Genomic DNA, 18,871 nt, shown 5'->3' with positions numbered 1-18,871 from the left:
TAAAAAAGTATATGTGAAAAGCAAGGACCGTGATAATGATGTCCCCTGTATTATTAGTGATGGGAAAGGTGTGTTAATAACTGATCCAAAAGAAACCTTTCATGCCTAAAAAACATACTTTGCAAATTAATTGAATGAAGAATTCCCCAGAGAATATATTACATCCACTGACACTGTGAATGAAGACACAATTCCAGCAGTTAGTGCAGAGCACTAAGTAGATTGAAAAAACTGCCAAAAGCCCTACTCATAAAAGTTTTTGAAGCATAGGAGAAGAAAGTGAAAAGAGGCTACTCCATTTAATCCAGAAGATTGTACAGGGAGAACGCATTTCAGATGCCTGGCAACAAAGTGTAATATCACCCATCTTTAAACAGAAAGGAAGTGAAATATGAATGTTTCAGTTACTGGGAATAACACTACATTGCTATTCATTGAAAAAAATGTGAAAAAATTATTGAAGGTAGACACAGAAGCAGCATAGAAATCAATGATAATCAATCTGCTTTTTAAAAAAAGGCAGAGTTGGATATGATCCTTTCTCAGAGAAAAGGAGAGAGAGAGAGGAACAATCTTCTACATCTAGTCTTTGTAGATTTAGAGAAAGCATTTAACCAGGGGCACTAACGGATGTGCAGCTCCGACTCATGGCAACCTCCCCCTGCCCGGCACAACAGATGTTGGTGTGTGTTGGTATGTTCCAAGGATACCTAACAGGATATAGGCAGAATTTAGGCACCAAATCTCCAGGTAGATGACAACAAAGATTAAATAGCTACCCAACTTTTCAGAGTGAGGTGTATCTATGCCTGCTCAGAATGCTGTATTAAGTACCTAGGGATCTCTGCAGCTGAATTTATAGGTGCCAAATTAATTTAGAAAGTGTTGTGGTCATTGGCATGAAGTTATTCTAGATTTGTTGTCACAATTTAGGCAGACTGTAGTAAATACAAGGTTGTGGCTGGCAGCACAGGTGCCCCAACAAGTAACTATCAGGTTTTCTGAAGGGATCACACTGTCCACGTCTTCTCTTGAGGCTGTGCCCTTTGGCAGAGAAGAACTCAAGATTCATTGGTCAGAAAGAAGTATAGTAGAGTCCATGTTGGTTGTTCTGGATCTCTGGCTTGAGACATCTAGCTCTCCCTGCTCTCCACCCCCCCCCGCACACTCATTCTGTACAGGAGGCTTAGGAACCTAACTCATGGTTTTAATTTTCATGCCAGGTTCGTATCTTTTAGGCAACTAAGTTCTTTATTGGATCTAGCACCACATCAGTATGTCCACGTTTAAGACTGGTATGCATTTAGCAGAAGCAACTCTACAGGCATGAAGGGGAACAAAACTTTTCAAAAGTAATATTTTTTATGTAAACAAAAATAATATATCTTTATGTCACACTATATAAGCCTGTGTGATAATTGCTTGAAAACATTTTGGACTTTTTTGGTAGAGCTGGAGTGGTGCTGTAATCATGATGTTCATCACTCCAACACTACCACAACATGGAGAATATTGAAATTCATCACTTACAATTGAAAATCCACAATCTGAAGAGAAAAGAAGCCACATTACATGGTACCATCTTTCTTCTGGAAGCAACAACTACCTTCACAGCTTGGCATGCCTCAAGTGAAGCAGCAAAGCCTGTCTATGCAGCTGGAATCCATGAATGAGTTTTATTTCTACATGTAACAAGCTCACAAGGGGCGAGGGAAGCAGGTATCTAGGTTTCTTTTAAGGGTTCCTGGGTGGGTAGCGTTGTATAAAGGTGTAGGATATATCTATGCCATGGTATTTTAATGCACAATTTAATCTAGGGCACATCCATGCTGCTAATTAGGTTCACATGTAAAAATCACCATCATCTGCCTCTTTCAATCTATATCTTACCTTGGGGCTGCTTCATGTTCTACTTCTTGTTCCTTGAGTAGAGACCTTCTAGGAGTTAGTTTGCTCGATGCTTTTCTTTCCAGTACTTGCTTCTAATTTCAGGTAGTAGAGACAAGAAATAAGGTTACAAGGACCAAAGGTGATGACTGTGGGAGTGCTGCTGACAGATTTTCTGAGCTTGTGACCTGCAGCACCCAGGTGATTTGTGAAGAAGCTGAAGGGAGGGGCTTGACTTCATACCTTCAGTTCAGCAGAAGTTTCAGTACCTGGCTGGAATGTAGTTGAGGGGGTCATGTATAATGGTTTTTAGTGTACATATATGGTGAGATAGTCTTGAGGGAGGCCCTAAGGTCTCCCTTAGTAATAGTATAGATAGAGCCTTAATGGTCAAGGAATACATGTGCCGAAGCTCAGTGAAACAGAAGAGCCACTGTTCATTTGGTTACTGATTTCTCCCTCCAATACCTTGTATTGTCCTGATTCTTAATTATAGGTAGCATAGGTGGTGCAGACTATAGATGAGATTGCTTACCTAATTCTTACTATTATAAAGCTTGTTTCCAGTGCCTTATGATGCTGCTAAAGTTAAACTGTTCAGGTTAAAAAGTTTCATGCTGGGTGTCTGTCTCAAGTTAAATGTTTTTTAAAAATTCAGCTGTAGTGGGCTTAAGGGAAGACATATGGGTTTTCAGAGGTAAAAAAGACAATATTCTTGTAGAGGTTGTCCTGTGAAGTAATACTTTTGGGTTTGAAACAAAGACTTGAAATTTGGACAAGGGTGACATTGGCAGCGTGTCTATTGCCAGCCTGTGATGATTTGATCAAATTCTGAACATCTACAAATCACTGTTCTCTCAGTTCACACATGCCCAGAACAGCCTTTTTAGTGTTTGGCAATGAAGATACTATTTGCACTGAGTCTGTTCCAGTCCATCACAGATGCAGCATTGTTGACCAGACTGTGCCAATGCCAGCCCTACACAACAATTGAAAATGCTCCAGTGCAGAGCTGCAGGGGTTGAGCAGGACTCTTCTTCCAATTACCCCTGCATCAGCTAAAGGCTGCTGTTAAGTGCTCTGTCACTGCAACTGCAGCAGGGAGATTGTTTCTCCCATTTTCTTTCCAGTCAGGCAGCTAGCTCCCTCCTCCTCCTCGCCACCTGTGTGTCAGCAGCAGGAGCACCGAAAGTGCAGGAAAGACAGTGTGTGGTCTTATAATTAATTACTGTATCATAATAGACATGCAGGCAGCATTACTGCTGACATTTCTTAACTTTTTTTTTCTGTATGCAATCAATTACATATTGAAGATTACCTATGTGTCTAACACAGTAGCATACAACTCGGTGAACAATCACATTGATATTTCAAGGAGCCCATACGCACCACAAGAGAATGGGTATTTTTTTTTTACCTTTATTTATTTATTTTTTAGGAAAGTATTTTATTTTTGTGTTTCAATGGATGAAATTCATAACCTTGTTTGCTGATAAGACAATTCAAACATACAAATTCATTACAACAATGTGCTTTTCAGCTTTTTTTTTCATTTAAGTAACTGACAAATTTTGAAGGACACAGACAATAGGGCTCTAGCAGAATAATGTTACAATTAAAATTGATTTCTATGAAAAACAATTACAAGAGCTGTTGAAAAGACAGGGTAAGGGTTGTTCTTTTGACCAGAACAGAATGAATTAAAAAAAATGTCATAGGAAAACAAGGCTTTCCTTCCTGTGGAAGGAGAGAGGGAACTTTTCCTATTAAAACTAGGTCACAGGGGAGTGCCAGTAATATCAGGCTGCAAGAAATTCTCCCACTCAAGAAATACATCACTCATCCTCAGTTCTGACTTTTCATTTATAACATAATAAAGCCCACCTGAGAGACTGAAGTGCTTTTTCCCCCCTGTATCTTCTTTTGTTTGCATTGTTTTTTTCTCTGGGGTAAAATAAATGCAGACTTTTTTAGATGCTGTTAAAGGAGAAATGAGACAATGTGCCAATGGACGAATTAATTCAGGGCTGGTACCTTTTCCCACAGTTCTGTGATGTGTTACCCATCTTCAGTATCTATTCACTTCAGTTCTTGTGACTTGAGCTGTTAGCTCTTGTACACTGACTTGAGTTGCAGATGCTCTTGAATGCCAAAAATGGATGTAAACTGGTTGATCTGGTCTATTTAAGCTGAGGAGGATGCTGAGGGCTAGATTCTGATGCTTTTACTCATCAGGTAGCACCACACTTCCCGAGTATCCTCAATGACTGCAGTGGATCCATTTGAGAAGAAAGGTGCTACCCAATATGAGTAATGATATTGGAATCTGCTTCTTCATCCTAGCTAGTCACTAGATACCACAGTTACTTCACTGCTGTACAGTTCAAAGCAAATCATTCTGCATAGGAACCAATTAAGCTCCAAAAGACAGAAGCTGGGGGTAGGACACTTTCAAATGCACATTGCATTAAAACACCCTTGATTTAAAAAACCGAAAACTAGGCTTGTCACTGTTCGCTGTGATGGCACATGGAACAGAGCTGCCTGGTCAAATTCTTTGATCCAATGTTTTCACTTGAAATCAGATTACCTATAACTAGCTATTATAGTTTCATATGAATTTCTGATAGTTTTATTTTTAATTTTTTTTCTAAATTATAGAATGCCTACTTTGTAGTTTATTTGGAGCATTCTTGTAGGTGAGAGAATGAGATCTGTCAGAAAGAATTTGCTAAGAACTTTTCTGAGCATTTAGTTTATAATTGGATATCTGACTGGCTTCTATTTATTTCAGTATCTCTCATTTATAATCAAATACACAGAGAAGTAGGTAAAACTTTCTAGAGTTCAGGCTTATCAAATCCTGCCAAAACAATTAAATCAGGCATTAACATGTCTTCATAAATGGCAAATCACAGAATCAGGTGGAAAAGTAGAATCTGGTTATGTGCACCTTTGCCACCAAAATGTCAATTCACAGATTGCAATTCCTTTGTAAAAATAATTATCTTAATTCTAAGTATGCAAGAAATGCTAAGTATGAAGCAAACCATTGGTACAGCACCTGCATTTTGGAAATATTTTGTATATCTGTAGTTGGATTTCTCAGAATCTCCTCCTGCAGATGTCCATCTTATGATGCTGTTGTTGAATTCCAGGTATTTAGTGTAGGGTGAAGAGAATTGTAATTCCTTAGATTTCACAGCCAAGGGAACTGGACCTTATCTGATATCAAAGGCCAATATTGTTATTCCATATTACAGGTAAGGCAACTGAGGTAGAGAGCTTGAGAGCCAGTGGCAGTGTTCTGATTACAACCCAAGAACAGCTGGTTCCCAATTTTATGCCACTAGTCTTTAGCTCCCCCTGACCACAAGACCATCCCAGAGAGGCAATTTCCTTTAACACAATGTGTTAGCCTACTAAATCCACTAAAGACGATCAGACTCCTTAAGGCCTATTAAAATTCAAGCTCTTATATAAATCAAAGGGTGGTGTTGACTCAGTAAACTCCCTGCAATGCACGCCTGTCTCTGCTCTAGAAATGAATTCCCAACAGGACAGTAGAATTGATGCATTGTATAGACTCCAATGAAGTATAGGAACTTTTTAAGAGGAAGTGTTGTTTGGTTTTAGTGATAGCAACACTTTCTATAATGGATGTAACCTATTAGTCTTTGTACACACCACTAATAGCTTGTAGCAAAGGTAATAGATTAAATTTACTACCATTGTCTCCTTATAATAAAATGAGTGTGCTCCATCACTTGTGCTTTTGAATAATATGAATGGCAAAGTTATTGGATAATAGCTCACAGAAATATAACTTCCACTTTACAGTGATGAGGCAAAAAAGATCTTTCAGTTGGTGATTCCGTCTCTTAACTAGCTGAATGAATCCCTTAGGTATCAATTACTAAACCAGTTCTTGCAAACCCAAATAAGACCCCCAGGTACTCAGAAAGGTGTTAAGTACTAGTGTCATTCCATCTTTTACAGGAGCTTGGTTTTCATTGCCTTACTATCATCAGAATCTGTATTTCAAACGTTACGGTATAATTTTTGCCTTAATTATGAAGGGTGAATCAAGTCTCTCCCAAAGAAGCAGACTGAACAATGACTTTTTTGTGGGGCAACTCCACAGAGCTTAATGTAGCAACAATTCACACCCAGTTGCTCCAGTCTGCAGATAGGAGAGTGGACAAAAAGTCCTCTGGCCACTGTGTGTTTTTTTGCTCTGATAGTCTGACATTTGCTCAATACTCAGTGCCCCTTGGAATACACTAAGATACATTTCCGCCAGTCCAGAGAATGACAGGAGTACGCAGATCACCTTTTCTGCAGCCCCTCCACTCATGACCCCAGTGCAGAGCAAAACCAGCACCAATGATTCCATGTAAGGGTTCCACCCAGGAGTATTGATTCCTTATGTGAGAAGGGGTTATTAACAAATGTGCCATGTGCTTCTTTCCATTCCTCCCTGTCCTCATCAAGAATGTAAACACACTTAAGCAAATATTTGCTAATAGGAATATTTCTTCTTATGGATGCAAGAAGTTATTTATTCAAAGGTGTTGATGGTACCAGATGCTAGATTGATAGCTATGGAGAATGAAATCTTTTATTAACTTAGAGAGCTGGAGATTTTCAGAAGTGCCCAGGAACATACATGTTTCCGATGCCTTTCAAGATGTGCTCGTCTGCCATGGGTGCTTTTGAAAATTTTGTGTAAAAACTTTAACTCAGGCAGTGAGAGTGCAGCCTTTCCTACTGTGTCTTTCACCTCTTTTCTGAAAAGGCCAGCTCTCTGGGGCAGACAGAGTAACTCCCTGTCCATACCTCTACAATCTCTGGACTCTCTGCTGAACTTTTCGAGGAGGCTGCTTATCAGTGCCAGCTGCATTAGTGACAGATTTTCATCTGACCTGCTCACTATAAGAAGACGAAACCATAACTTATCCAACTTTCCCAACTGCAGTGTGGTTCACTTAGTGGGAAGAGGTGGAATGCTTCTTCATTCTGGTACTGCTGAAACTGAAAGGAGTTTTGCAGACTGGATATGGTATTATTAGATGGGAAGGAAAGGAAATTTAAATGATCTAAATTCATCAAAGATTTAATACAAGATTTAGGCAGCATAAACCCTGGTGGAGATCCCTAGCATTACAGTAAGCTCCACTGACAGAAAGCAGCCAGAACCTCTTGTGATGGTAAGAAGCATGTAACACTAAAGGCCCTCAAAGAAGACGGGGGAGGGGAAGGATGTTGGTTTCAGGATGGCTGGCAAAAGTATGGATTCAGATTCAAAGTGCCAAGCTATCAACAACACTCCACAGAGAGTTCAGACTGCTTTTGTCATCCTGAAGGTACTGATGATAGTACAGCATACCTATTCTGATGCCAAGGGACCCACTTCAGTGGGCAATGCATTTATCACAACAAAACTAGCAAACCCTATTTTCAGTAATAGGAGGCGTGTCTACACAAGATGCTTAATGCACAGTAGCCTAATAACACTGCACAGTAGCATGACAGGCAAAAACCATGTTAATATGCTACTGTGCAGTAAGCATCACTAAAAACACAGGCACTGGCACTACTGTGTGGTAACTATAGTTACTGCACATTTAGTTAATAATTCATTAAACAAGTACTAAACTAAATGTGCAGTAACTACTATGCATTAATGAATGTGTAGACATGCCCACTGTAAACAGAAGCCCGAGGGAAGAGCTGCCATGTATCCTGACATGTCTCCAGGCTCCTTTTTCCTTTAGCTCCCTTCTCATTCTGCCAAAGGGAAAAAAAGAGACTTCAGACAAAAGTAGCAGCTCACGACATTACTTATGGCTTGTTCCAGTACCACTGACCAGGAGAAAGACTTGGGGCAAAAATATTGGCTCCACAAAAAATGTCAGCCTTCCCTTTCAGTAGGGCCAGAATTTCACCCTGGACGAGTAGTTTTATGACATAAAGACCAAGTACAGCTTTACATTATTTAAACCCATATGGCAGTCTGAACTCAAATAAGGGCAGGATTTTGGAAACTGTCTGTGCATGTAAGACGAAATCTCTTGGATTAGATTGTATTGATCCACAATACTGTTAAAATTAACTTAGTGTAGAACAACACTCCACAAGGTTTAGATGCAAAGGCAATGTGGAGCAGGGCTTGTCCTCACTAAGGAGCAATATAATTTGGCATAGTCAGCAACCCTGCCAGAGTTCACCACCCTGTATCATCTCCTGGCTGAGCGCTGTTGAGCTGTGCTGCAAGGCCCTCTCCTGGAAGCCACCCTTAAGAAGATTCCTCAACTACAAAATCTTTGTAGAAAAAGGTGATGCACAGCCTGTGACTTTCATGGTTTCTCTAATCTCATGGGGTTGCAGTGCATTATGGGATTGTATCTCTTTCCTCCAATCACTGCTTATCATACAGTGGGCTCTAGGCAGGGCGATGGTAGGGATGGTGACATCAAGGGTGAGGTGAGGTTCATTTATGGAGAGCCCATCCCTGCACAGACCCAAGGAAATTGAATTGGTCCTCATGTTTTTTCAGGGGCTGGCATTTTAAGATAGATGTATCTCCAAATAACTTGTTTTTTGGCTATCAACCATAAAACCTTTGGATATATTTCTTGTGTGAAGATAGTATATACTTTAATTGTTTCTCTACTATTATACAATTCTTGCCAGAGTACTCAAATTAATTATAGTGGAAGGTTTGGTTTCTATTAAAAGAGTTATAGAAACAAATGAGAAATGGAAAAAGTTTTATTGGGGCCATGCTGTTCATCTCTATGCTTATTTCAGTTCTTGAGTGTCCTATTAGTCCCATGCTAAATGAGACAAGAGAAGGAATCTCTACAATTCCCTTTGGAACACTACCCCCATAGTCAGAGCCCTCATAATTATGACCTTTTTATACAGATTTTCTGATACTGAGATAATCCCAAAGTCCTTTATATCCCACAAAAAGGGGATTTTTTCCACTTCTAATGTCTGTGTCACATAGGAAGTTATAGAATGTTTTATAACCATCAGCCAAAGTATTTTACCTTCAGATGCTTACAGTTTGTATGTATGCAGATCTCTGGCAGACAACAGTCACACCTTTTTAGATGTCATGTGGAATTTTGACTTAGAACCCAAGTAGCACAGGTTTCCTTTAATTTATTTAATGCATTGCCCCTTTTAAGGAAGGTGAACAATTTTGATGGGAATGTAAACTTTCTTCACTTTTCCCAGCAAGTTTTACCAATCCATGGACTTATTTATTTAGGGTTGGTTTTGGTTATGTATGATACACATCATGACAAGCCCTAAGAACCAAAAAAGATCAACATTCAGGACAACTGTCATGAGAAACAAAGCTCATTGTCATTAGCATTAGCAAGATTTTAACATGAAACAAACTTACAGACAAACCCAAGCTACCATCTGCTCCATGTATCATAACAATAGGGCTGTTTCGTTTCCCCATCCATCATTATAATCGTATACATTTAAAAGAAATTACAGCACTTTTTCTGGTTATCTCATCACCTTTTAAAAACAATTACATTGAATACTTTAAGTAAAAACCAAATTTAACTCTTTTTTCTACACAGAAACATATATATATGAAATACAGATGCTTGCAGGTGGATTTCATGAGGTGTGAAAATATTATAAATACGTATTTATATGCAACAGCAATCCCTCTAAAACAACAAGAAACTTGTTATCATATATAGCTGCATATAAGCCAAATTCTTAAGTTCAGATTTAAACTTCTCGAAACCAGAACGATCATTGACTGAATATTTTGCACCAAACTTGCTAGCTTCTAGGCGCTACCATAATAGAAATAAAAATACTCTGAATTTTGAAAAAAAAAATATTAACCCATGTATAAGTTGACATTCATCCTAACCATTGTTTTGAAAGTTTAGCTCAAAGTTTTGGCTTATATGTGACCACATACGGGAGCTGAGTCGCTGTTAATGCACATTTATATTGTTAGTTTGGTGGGGCTATTTTTTTGTTTGTTTTTACAAGCCTGAATATTCATATTTTTCTGCTCAGCTAGCAATGGTGAATAATACAGCAAAGCAGAACACAGAACAGAAGGTGTGCCACAAGGTGAAAAATAATCAAAACATAAATTCTGCATATTTGTCATTATAGCCCTCTTAGTATAGGAGACAAAAAACAAAAAAAGCCAGATTCCAACATCAGCTTTGCCAGTATAAATAAAAAGACCACCATTGTAATCTATGCAGTTACTCCTGATTTCTGCCAATCTAAATGAGATGAGAAACTGGCTCCAATTCCCTTATTGTGAGACCTCTGCTCAGTGGTAGTGGTATTCTGGGACCAGTCCAAGTAATTGCAGATAGGCAAATTTAATGATGAAAATCCTTTGTTGTTGTTGTGGTTGTGGTTATCTTTTACCAGCTATTTTGTATATTAAGAATAATGTCTCCTTAAATATAAAGTAAAATAAAATGGAATGTTCTTTTGACTGTGCCTGTGCTTTCTCATTCTGTTCAGGCTATAAATAAAGATTTCTATTTCAAGCTGGCATTGTATCAAAGCACCTGCTCCTAGTAAAAGGGAAAAAATCAGAAGCATTCAACCTGCAGATTGCTGTCGGCATGTGATTATCTCAGTGGCAAGGAGAGCTGTGCAAAAGTTGGCTGATTTCATTTGTAGAAAGGGGTCCATTCAAAGCTATTTTGGGGCTTGGGAGGTGTTAACCTATTCTAATATTCTGATTTAAGTTCTGGGTTTCAAACAGACCCAAATGCACAGTAATGCTCATCCAAATCCATAGATCTCTGTTTGCGGCTAGTCATGTGAATGCATGCCAAAGGGTAGGAGAACATACAAATGGAGCAGAAATCATTGAAGCCACCAGGAGAGATTGTCTATACCACCTAAGGGAGTTGGGTGTAGTTCTCATTATAGTCTATAGGAGCATGGCATCTAAATGACCGACGTTGGACAGACCCTTGATGTTCCTGCAAACATATGGTTCAATGGTATGTGGGAGCAGATTATAGAACTAGTCTGTCTAAGGAGGTTGAACTGTTGAGAGTTGGGATGGGGGGAGAGGAGGAGAAAAGTCACTGAGCTCAGCTGAGTTGATGGGCAGGGAGGGCTGAGAAGGAGTTTGTTGGCAACAGATGCTAGCTGCAGAAAAAAACATCTGTGGCATAGCCAAAAGCCTTAAAAATAAGGGTGCATGTGGGTGGTAGTTGTCCTTTAGCCACTCATGTGTCATTACATGCCTATTTTATTTAAAAATTGCTTTTTAATGAGGATTTGAGGAGTCACAATATCCATAAAGGCTGTAGATTATATGGAAAATGGAGAATATGATCTAAATTTGAGAAAGGAGATGTATTTGTTTCATATGAAGGTGTAGAATTTAGAAGTGGGATACCAGATTTCTTCAGTGCCTTTCCCTCACCATACATTCTGCTGCTATCAATTCTTCCATTTTCATTCTTTCCAAAGAATTACATGCTACATTTCTACCCAGCCAAGTCCCGATGCACTGACCAATATAGGGACAACAAGGCCTACAGAGGTAGCCAAAAGACAAGTCAAAGCTAAGGCAAAGCATTCAGTCCATGTTCACTTTCTTCCAGTAACAAGTGTTTTCATGCGAACGTCAATTCTGTGCATACACTAGCTGGAACGAATGTACATCAGAAAACCCATTAAAATCAGTCCCATTCCACTGCTGGAAAATTGGCATAGATTAGAAAAAGCTGCAACTATTTCTTGCCTTCACAGGCAGGTTGGCAAGTATACCAAATGGACACAACTTGGAGGTGCATAAAGGGCAGGGAAAAGCATGCTTAACTGGGACCTGATCCTGAATTCTATACTCACCCCAAACTCTCAATAAAGTTAGTAGTGGACACCCAAGAAACACAGGATCAAGTCCACAGTAAACAAAACAAAACAAAACAACAAACAAGAACAGGAGGAGGATAAAACAGGAGGAGAATAAAAGCTTAGCCTCATTTGTGCTATAGTCACTTCAGTTAAATAGTACCTCATATCTTGCCACATCACACTGACATAAAAAGGGCTGCTGAAGTTGTACAGCACTGCCTCATCCAAAGGTAGCAGAGTTAAAATCAGGCTGTGAGGAAACAGCAGTTCATGGAAACTGAAGACCTGAATGTAGCCTTTGCATCCGCTACTGTTAACTTTGCAGTTCTTTAATCTGGTTCTCAGCATGGCCTGTGCAGTCATGAATTTCATAATTCTTATCATATTTCATTTAAGATACCTATGGCAAGACTGATCAGAGATCCTTACAGCACAGTAACAATTTAATCACTTCTTGGAAAGCTTTTTTGGGAAAGGGGGATTCAGCAATTATTAGCAAAATTTGAAAACATAATGCAATCCTAATTCATTTCTGCAAACACAACTACTCTCAAATTCCCCATCACTATTTTTTATTGTGTAATTTAAATAAACATAATAAAATCCCCCACTTGGATCTGCACCAACTGCCTAAACCAGAAGTCAGCAGAATGTTTTGCATAAAACTTTGATTTTTATTGATCATGTTAATTCAGGTCATCATCACTACATGGGAAATGGATTACTAATGGATAAATGATAATTACAAGGGAAAACAGAATGGAAATACTAGCAATTCAGTCATCATTCCCTTTTTCCTCTCATATGTTTATTTTATTATCTAGCTAAAGGTGCAACAGGTTTTCAGTCACTTCCCTGTTTTATCAGCAAAGATAATCTCTCTGTTGTCACATGTTTATTAAAGTGAAATGACCACCGAATAAAGTTCTACACAATTTCAAAGGAAAAAGGGTTAGTTGCTGGCATGTAAACCTCTAGTTAACTAATGCAGGACTAAAATACGAGAAAGAAGCCCACAAGCCCTCGACTACCTCCTTCATTCCAGCTGCTTGAAACATAGCAATGGTATAAGCTGGATCAGCCACTGAATATAATAGGTTGAGATTTTCAAAGCAGTTTAGGTCCCTGATCTTGCCACTGAATCAGGGCATGCCTGAGCAATTGTAATACTGTGACCTAAGGCTTTTGACACAGGTTGTATCGATAGCAATGAAAGCTTTATGTCTAAATCCCATAATCCTGCTTTAAAAATCTAAGTTGAAGAATGTGGGTAACATTTTCACAAACACTTAAAGTTTCATTACAAGTCAGTCTTAGACACCATAGTACCCTTGCAAAATTTGACAAAAACTCCTAAGTTACAGAAATGCTTTTTAATTGTTTTGCCCTGGATCATTTATATATTCCTTCAAGTCAAACACATTTGTACTTATTATTTTTCCTCAAAATTATCCCAAATAATATATAAATTATATTTCTTGTCAACCAAACTTTTAAATAAATAAATAAATAAATAACTGACTCATTGATGAGGGGCAGAAGAGATGCTTAAACTCTTTTAACTCTTCCCCCAACAGTAGCAAAATACTATTACTCTACAACATTTTTTTTATATCAACCTTACAATGGTTCACCCTTTCGGTTCTAGTTCTTAGCCCTTTGTTATCTTTGACTTCTCTAGAAGTTGTTAATATAACACCGTTGTTAATATAACAGTTGTTAATATAACCAATGTTCCCCCTCCCTTCTCACCTCAACCAAATATATATTGGCCTTGTCCAACTCTGGGATCTTGTCTACCCCACCCACCCACAAAAACAAAACAACTCCCCCGACCAAGATAATATAGTTATTAAAATGGCAGCAAGAATAGCTAAAGTAAACTGTTCGTGTATGTTGGTTTTTGTCTTTATAGTAATTTAAGAAAGATGAGCCTGACAGGTCATTATAATTGGCAATACTTTGGCCTTTTGGAGGCTATCATGTTTTAAACATTTCTTTAGTAGTATAATCCTCATATTATGCATGGATAACCCTGGTTTATTAGCACTGGAGAAGAGCTCATTTCTATCAGCAGAGCTTTTGTATGTTTTAATTCATTTCTTTAAATACTAAGGTGACCATATTTTCCTAAGAGTACACAGAATGCCTTACCTCCTTTCTTTTTCCTCAGTACACATTAACATTTTAACAATGGCTTAGAAATTAAAACCAAGGGGCTACATAAACAAATCTCTTTCATCAAAGTATAATTTGTCTCCTATATGCCAGCAATGTGTTGTAGGTTGGACTCTCCTGGGTATGACTCCAGGGCTTTGTTACAGTAGACTGGTCCAGTGTGATATCACACATATAAAAAATATTCCATTCTGTATCAAAACTAGGCACATGCCTTTTATTTATATGAAGAGAAGGTCAATGAAGCAGAGCATTTTCGCCCCAAGCTCTTCCTCTCTGATCTTCTACATGAGGACAAACATGTTATACTCTCTCTCTCTCATTGGTAACTACAGAGGTCTAATTTGGGGTTTGACTGTAGTTAAAGGGGGTGGGGTGACATCACACTTGGGTCAGTACTGGTGGATATTCAAAAGCACAACCTCTCATTCGTATTGCTTTAAAATGTACACAGTATATATGTATACTAAAAAAAAGATATATCAATTTCTTTGTGGTGTTGAACCAACTAGAAGGTATGATGCAAGGCTTAACAAATGAGATCTATAGATACAAATTTCACTGTAGAGTATGTTTTAGACAAAGGTGTCTCTTTTTTTAAATATGGAAATCCTACACTGTAGGTTGTTTTTCCTTTTTTCTTTTTGTAGTGGTAGAAAATGTTGAACAATTGTCCATGAACATGATCCAACAGTTCATTACTGAGATCCCCAGAATGTCAATATTTGCAATGCAAACAATTAGTACAATTTACCAACTCTGTGAAAGGCCCTGACACATCTGCCTCAAGGTTAGGAGGCTTTGCTGTACAACCACATGTAGTCTTCCCATTTCCATGTAACCATTTGACACAGTGACAGCTGCATTAAGCTGCCTTGCCTAGCAATGCCACATGCCAGGCTGGCTTAATTGGTTATAATGCCACAGAAAAAAGCACTGCTAGCAGTATACCATCAAATCATTTTCATATTGAACCTCCGTGGTCCAGCAACCTCCCCTTCAACTACAGCACCATTGTTTTTGCGGGGGACATACTCAAGGTCAATGCTGGTTTTGTGCTTGCCTTTCCCCCGGCTCCACACAAACAGAAGTAGGAAACAAAATAAAACCACTCCGAGGAATGTGAAGCAGCCCATAGCTGTGGACACCAGTATTGTTTTAAGGTCCAGAGAGAAGGTGTTCACATTGGTTCCATTGGAACTGGTGTCATTGGAGTCTGTCATATACATAGGGGTCCTGTTGGCATAAAGGAAACGGTCTGAAGTAAATCCTTTTACTGTAAGGGAGGCTGAGTAGGTGTCATTCCCAGCAGCATTACTCGCAATACAAACGTAGGTCCCAGTGTCTTGATCTTGAGCAAAACGGATCTCCAGTGTACCGTCTCCTAATACTGTAGATCTCCCATTTGATTTAGTTGTGATCAGCTTCCGTCGGGGTGTCACCCAAGAGATGGTAGGCTGAGGGTCACCGTCAGCGTTGCACATCAGTTGCACTGTCTGCCCTTCCTCTACTACCAGGTACTGCAGCTTCTTGTCCCGTATCTTGGGCTTCTTGCAGGTGAAGTAAAATGAAAGGGCAGTGCTGTGGAAGTCTTTGAATGACCTCTCTTTGACACTGTCTGGGCCAGCACACATGGGCTGCTGGCTACCAAACTGTAATGTAGGCTGCCTTTGTAATATCCAAAGAAGGCGGCAATCACAAGCCAGGGGGTTGTTATTAATGCAGAGGATCTCAAGGGCCTTGGGGGACTGGAATACATTCTCTTCTAGAGTTTCTAACAGGTTTTGAGACACATTGAGCACGCGCAAGAACCGGAGCCCTTGGAATGCATGTGGTTCAATGGTACGTAATTGGGCCCCCACCATGTGGAGCTCCTGCAGGCGCACCAGGTCTGAAAACATGTCTGCCTCAATGGTGCTTATGGGGTTGTAAGAGAGGTTTAGATGTGTCAGGTAAACCAGGTGCTTGAAAGCAGAATAAGGTACTGCGGAGAGATTGGTGTTGGTAAGGGAAAGAGAAGTGAGGTTGAGACCATACAGGCTATTGGCTGGCATCATGTCGAGTAAGGGCCAAGAGTCTATCTCTAAGTCTTTTAGGCGGAACAATCTTTTAAAGGCATATGCAGGCAATGCATTAATGTTGAGATGTCTCAGACGCAAACTGATGAGGTTATGAAGGTGGGAAAGAGCTTCTGTTGGTACAGCTGTCAGGTTACATCTCTCCAGAGTGAGCTGTTCCAAGCTAAGCAGCCCACTAAAAGCCCTGTGAGATATATAAACCAAATCATTGTCCCCAACCTCAAGGGTTTTTAGGTTATGCAGATCCTGGAACATGTAGTCCAGCAGAATGACAATCTTGTTTTCACTTATATCAAGCTTTGTTAAGTTTGACAGCCCTGTGAACACCCCTAGAGGGACCAGCTTCAGCCGGTTTCCTTTGAGTCTCAGGGATCGCAAGTTGAAAAGATTGTTAAAGGCTCCAGGCTCTACATTGGCAACAATGTTGTCACTGAGGTCTATCTCTTCAAGCAGTGGGTATGATATGAATTCCTCAGGGCTGATGCTCTTCAGCCGGTTCTTGCTGAGGTCCAGGATTTTGGTTTCTATGGGAATGCCCTCAGGGATGGACATGAGGCGCCTCCTGTGACAGCTGACAGACTTGTTCTGTGCTGAGCATTCACAGCGAGCCGGGCAGCCTATGGTGGAACCCATAAAAACTAGCAGCATAGCCAGACCTAGGAATGGCTGCCAGCATGATATGGCCGTGTGAAGCATGACTCCACTGATGTCGTCTACTTCTTGGTTACGGGCCTGCAGGGACATAGAAGAAAAAAAGGAAGATAAGTTCTGAGCTGAAGAGAATCTCAACCAAACTTCCAAAATGTATTTCAGAACAGGAATATATATTTTCATTTAAAAACACCAACAGACTCTAGAATGAATGCAGACAACAAACAAACAAAAAAGATTGCATTACAAGTCAAGAGGCATTTCTAAAAGTCTGTTTGCCCAGCATTTTCCCTGCAGACAACGGATATGTCATGAAGCAGCTTTTCATACTGGCTGCAGTGATGGGAGCAATTCTTTGGGCTTCTGCATGACAGTCAGTTTCTGCTGCAAAATCAGAGACAAACGCATGCTTTGTGCAAACAGGGATGGAAATAAACTTCACTGTGCTTGTAAAATGTAGCATTGGGCCCCAGTGATGAACTAGAACTTTGCATTTCCTTACTTTTTTAACACTTCAGAGCAACCTTACTGTTGTAGTTCCTACATTCTCTGCATGAGAAAACTCCTTGGCAATTAAAACAAATAGTTTTTAAATTAAAACAATAGTAGTGTAGTCAGTGTATACACTATTTATATGTAGACGCATGTGTCTGTATGTGTGTGTGTGTAGTGGGAGAAATGTTTCACATACATACACACACACATGAATTGCTGCATCTCTGATTAGCAACTGATATTAAGGACAAATTGATTTATTTTGATTGATTTTAGCTTCACAAAAGGGTTTTATTTCTAAGACCCATTGAGATGCCAGCTATTACAAAGCACATTGCTTACAGAATACCTTTTTCATTTTTAAACATGAAGAGCTGAGTTTTGTTTAAGCAATGCATTCCTGATAGGTACAATATATTGCTTAGAAGCCACCATTTCTATTAGAGTTATTTTATTTCAGCCTTGAGGTTAAAATTGAGGGTTGCTTAAAGAAAGATTGGTTTTATGAAACTTAATTATTCTTCTCTCCAGTTTACATTTTAAAAGTTCAGTTACTAAGGGGAAATACTTTTATTTGGGCAGCTGCTAAACAAAGCACTCTGAAACCTGATTCCTTAAAAAAGTGCAGGAGATTTGAGTTTGGGTAAAAGTGAATAACTAGTAACATTTGCCAAAGTGAGACACACTTTAAGTAAGCTCTTTTTTCAAATCACTCTTGACCTATGTGGCCTTTCTATTCCACAGTGGTGCTTCTTCTAGGCAGAGACTGATAATATGCAGCAAATTGTGTGGTGGCTATGTGATATAACCTGGGGACTGGGATGAAGACCATTCTTTATTATACTATCTATAACAGTACATTTCAGCTTGTCTTGGTAGGACAGACTGCTGAGATTCATTTAGTTTCCTCCTTCAGAAGAAGTCTTGCAAGTAAAGATTGCTAGTTATGTCCAGCTGTGACAAAGGTTTTCCAAGATAAACTTCACTTCATTAGGAACTAAGTTAAAACTGAAAATCTATAGGGCACTGTGATTTGGGCCTTTCCACTGAATTCTGATCAAAGAGGCTTTCAGTTACTCTGATCATTAGTTTTCGAACTCAGTCTGTGAGGTTAGCACTTTCATGCTGATACTTCTAGCGTGCAGGGAATTCATTTCCCATCTTATTCACCTAATGTATGAAGCATAAAGTAAACAGGTTCAGTGGAAGATGAGCACTCCTGGAGTGCTCATTTTAGTTGGTAAAAATGCAAAATGCCTCTCTGCAGACACCCAAGCTACCTCGCAAGTACAACTTCTACGCAAGTATGAAGAAAGGGAGGTGTGCAGAATAAACTAATTTTGTCAACTGCAGCTGGCTGGCTGAAGAAAGGGAAGTAGAGTTCGTAAAGACTTTCAAATATTCCTAATTTCTTTTTGTGTGCACAACCAGGGACAGATGGATATGCGTTAATGTACTTATATGTGTATGTACATGTGGTTATTTGTGTGTGTGTAGGTATATGAGAAAGGTAAGATTTCAGCTGATGTTAATTACGTATTAATGAGAAAATCTAAGTTTAAAGCAGTTAAAACACATGCAAACCTGCAGGCAAATAAAAAAAAAAAAAAAAAAAAAGCCTGAGGGGAGGGGGGGGGAATTTTTTTTTTTCCAGGTTTTTTTTTTATAATCAATTTTACACTTTTTTTTTT

The 18,871-nt window shown here is 39.2% G+C and overlaps 1 protein-coding gene across 1 annotated transcript in view; it reads right to left on the bottom strand.

The window, feature by feature from the left end:
* Window positions 1-7,548: 7,548 nt before the first annotated feature.
* The window catches only part of LINGO2 (leucine rich repeat and Ig domain containing 2), an 880,510-nt gene continuing 869,187 nt past the window's right edge, over window positions 7,549-18,871 (bottom strand). The window contains exon 5 of the mRNA XM_019517028.1: window positions 7,549-16,766. Coding sequence (XP_019372573.1) covers window positions 14,910-16,730 — 1,821 coding nt within the window. The 5' untranslated portion in view covers window positions 16,731-16,766 and the 3' untranslated portion in view covers window positions 7,549-14,909. The remainder of the gene's footprint in view (window positions 16,767-18,871) is intronic.

The sequence above is a fragment of the Gavialis gangeticus genome, unplaced genomic scaffold (assembly GCF_001723915.1).
Source record: "Gavialis gangeticus isolate Ggan-Ray unplaced genomic scaffold, GavGan_comp1, whole genome shotgun sequence".
NCBI lineage: Eukaryota > Metazoa > Chordata > Crocodylia > Gavialidae > Gavialis > Gavialis gangeticus.
This window is presented reverse-complemented; position numbering and strand designations above follow the sequence as displayed.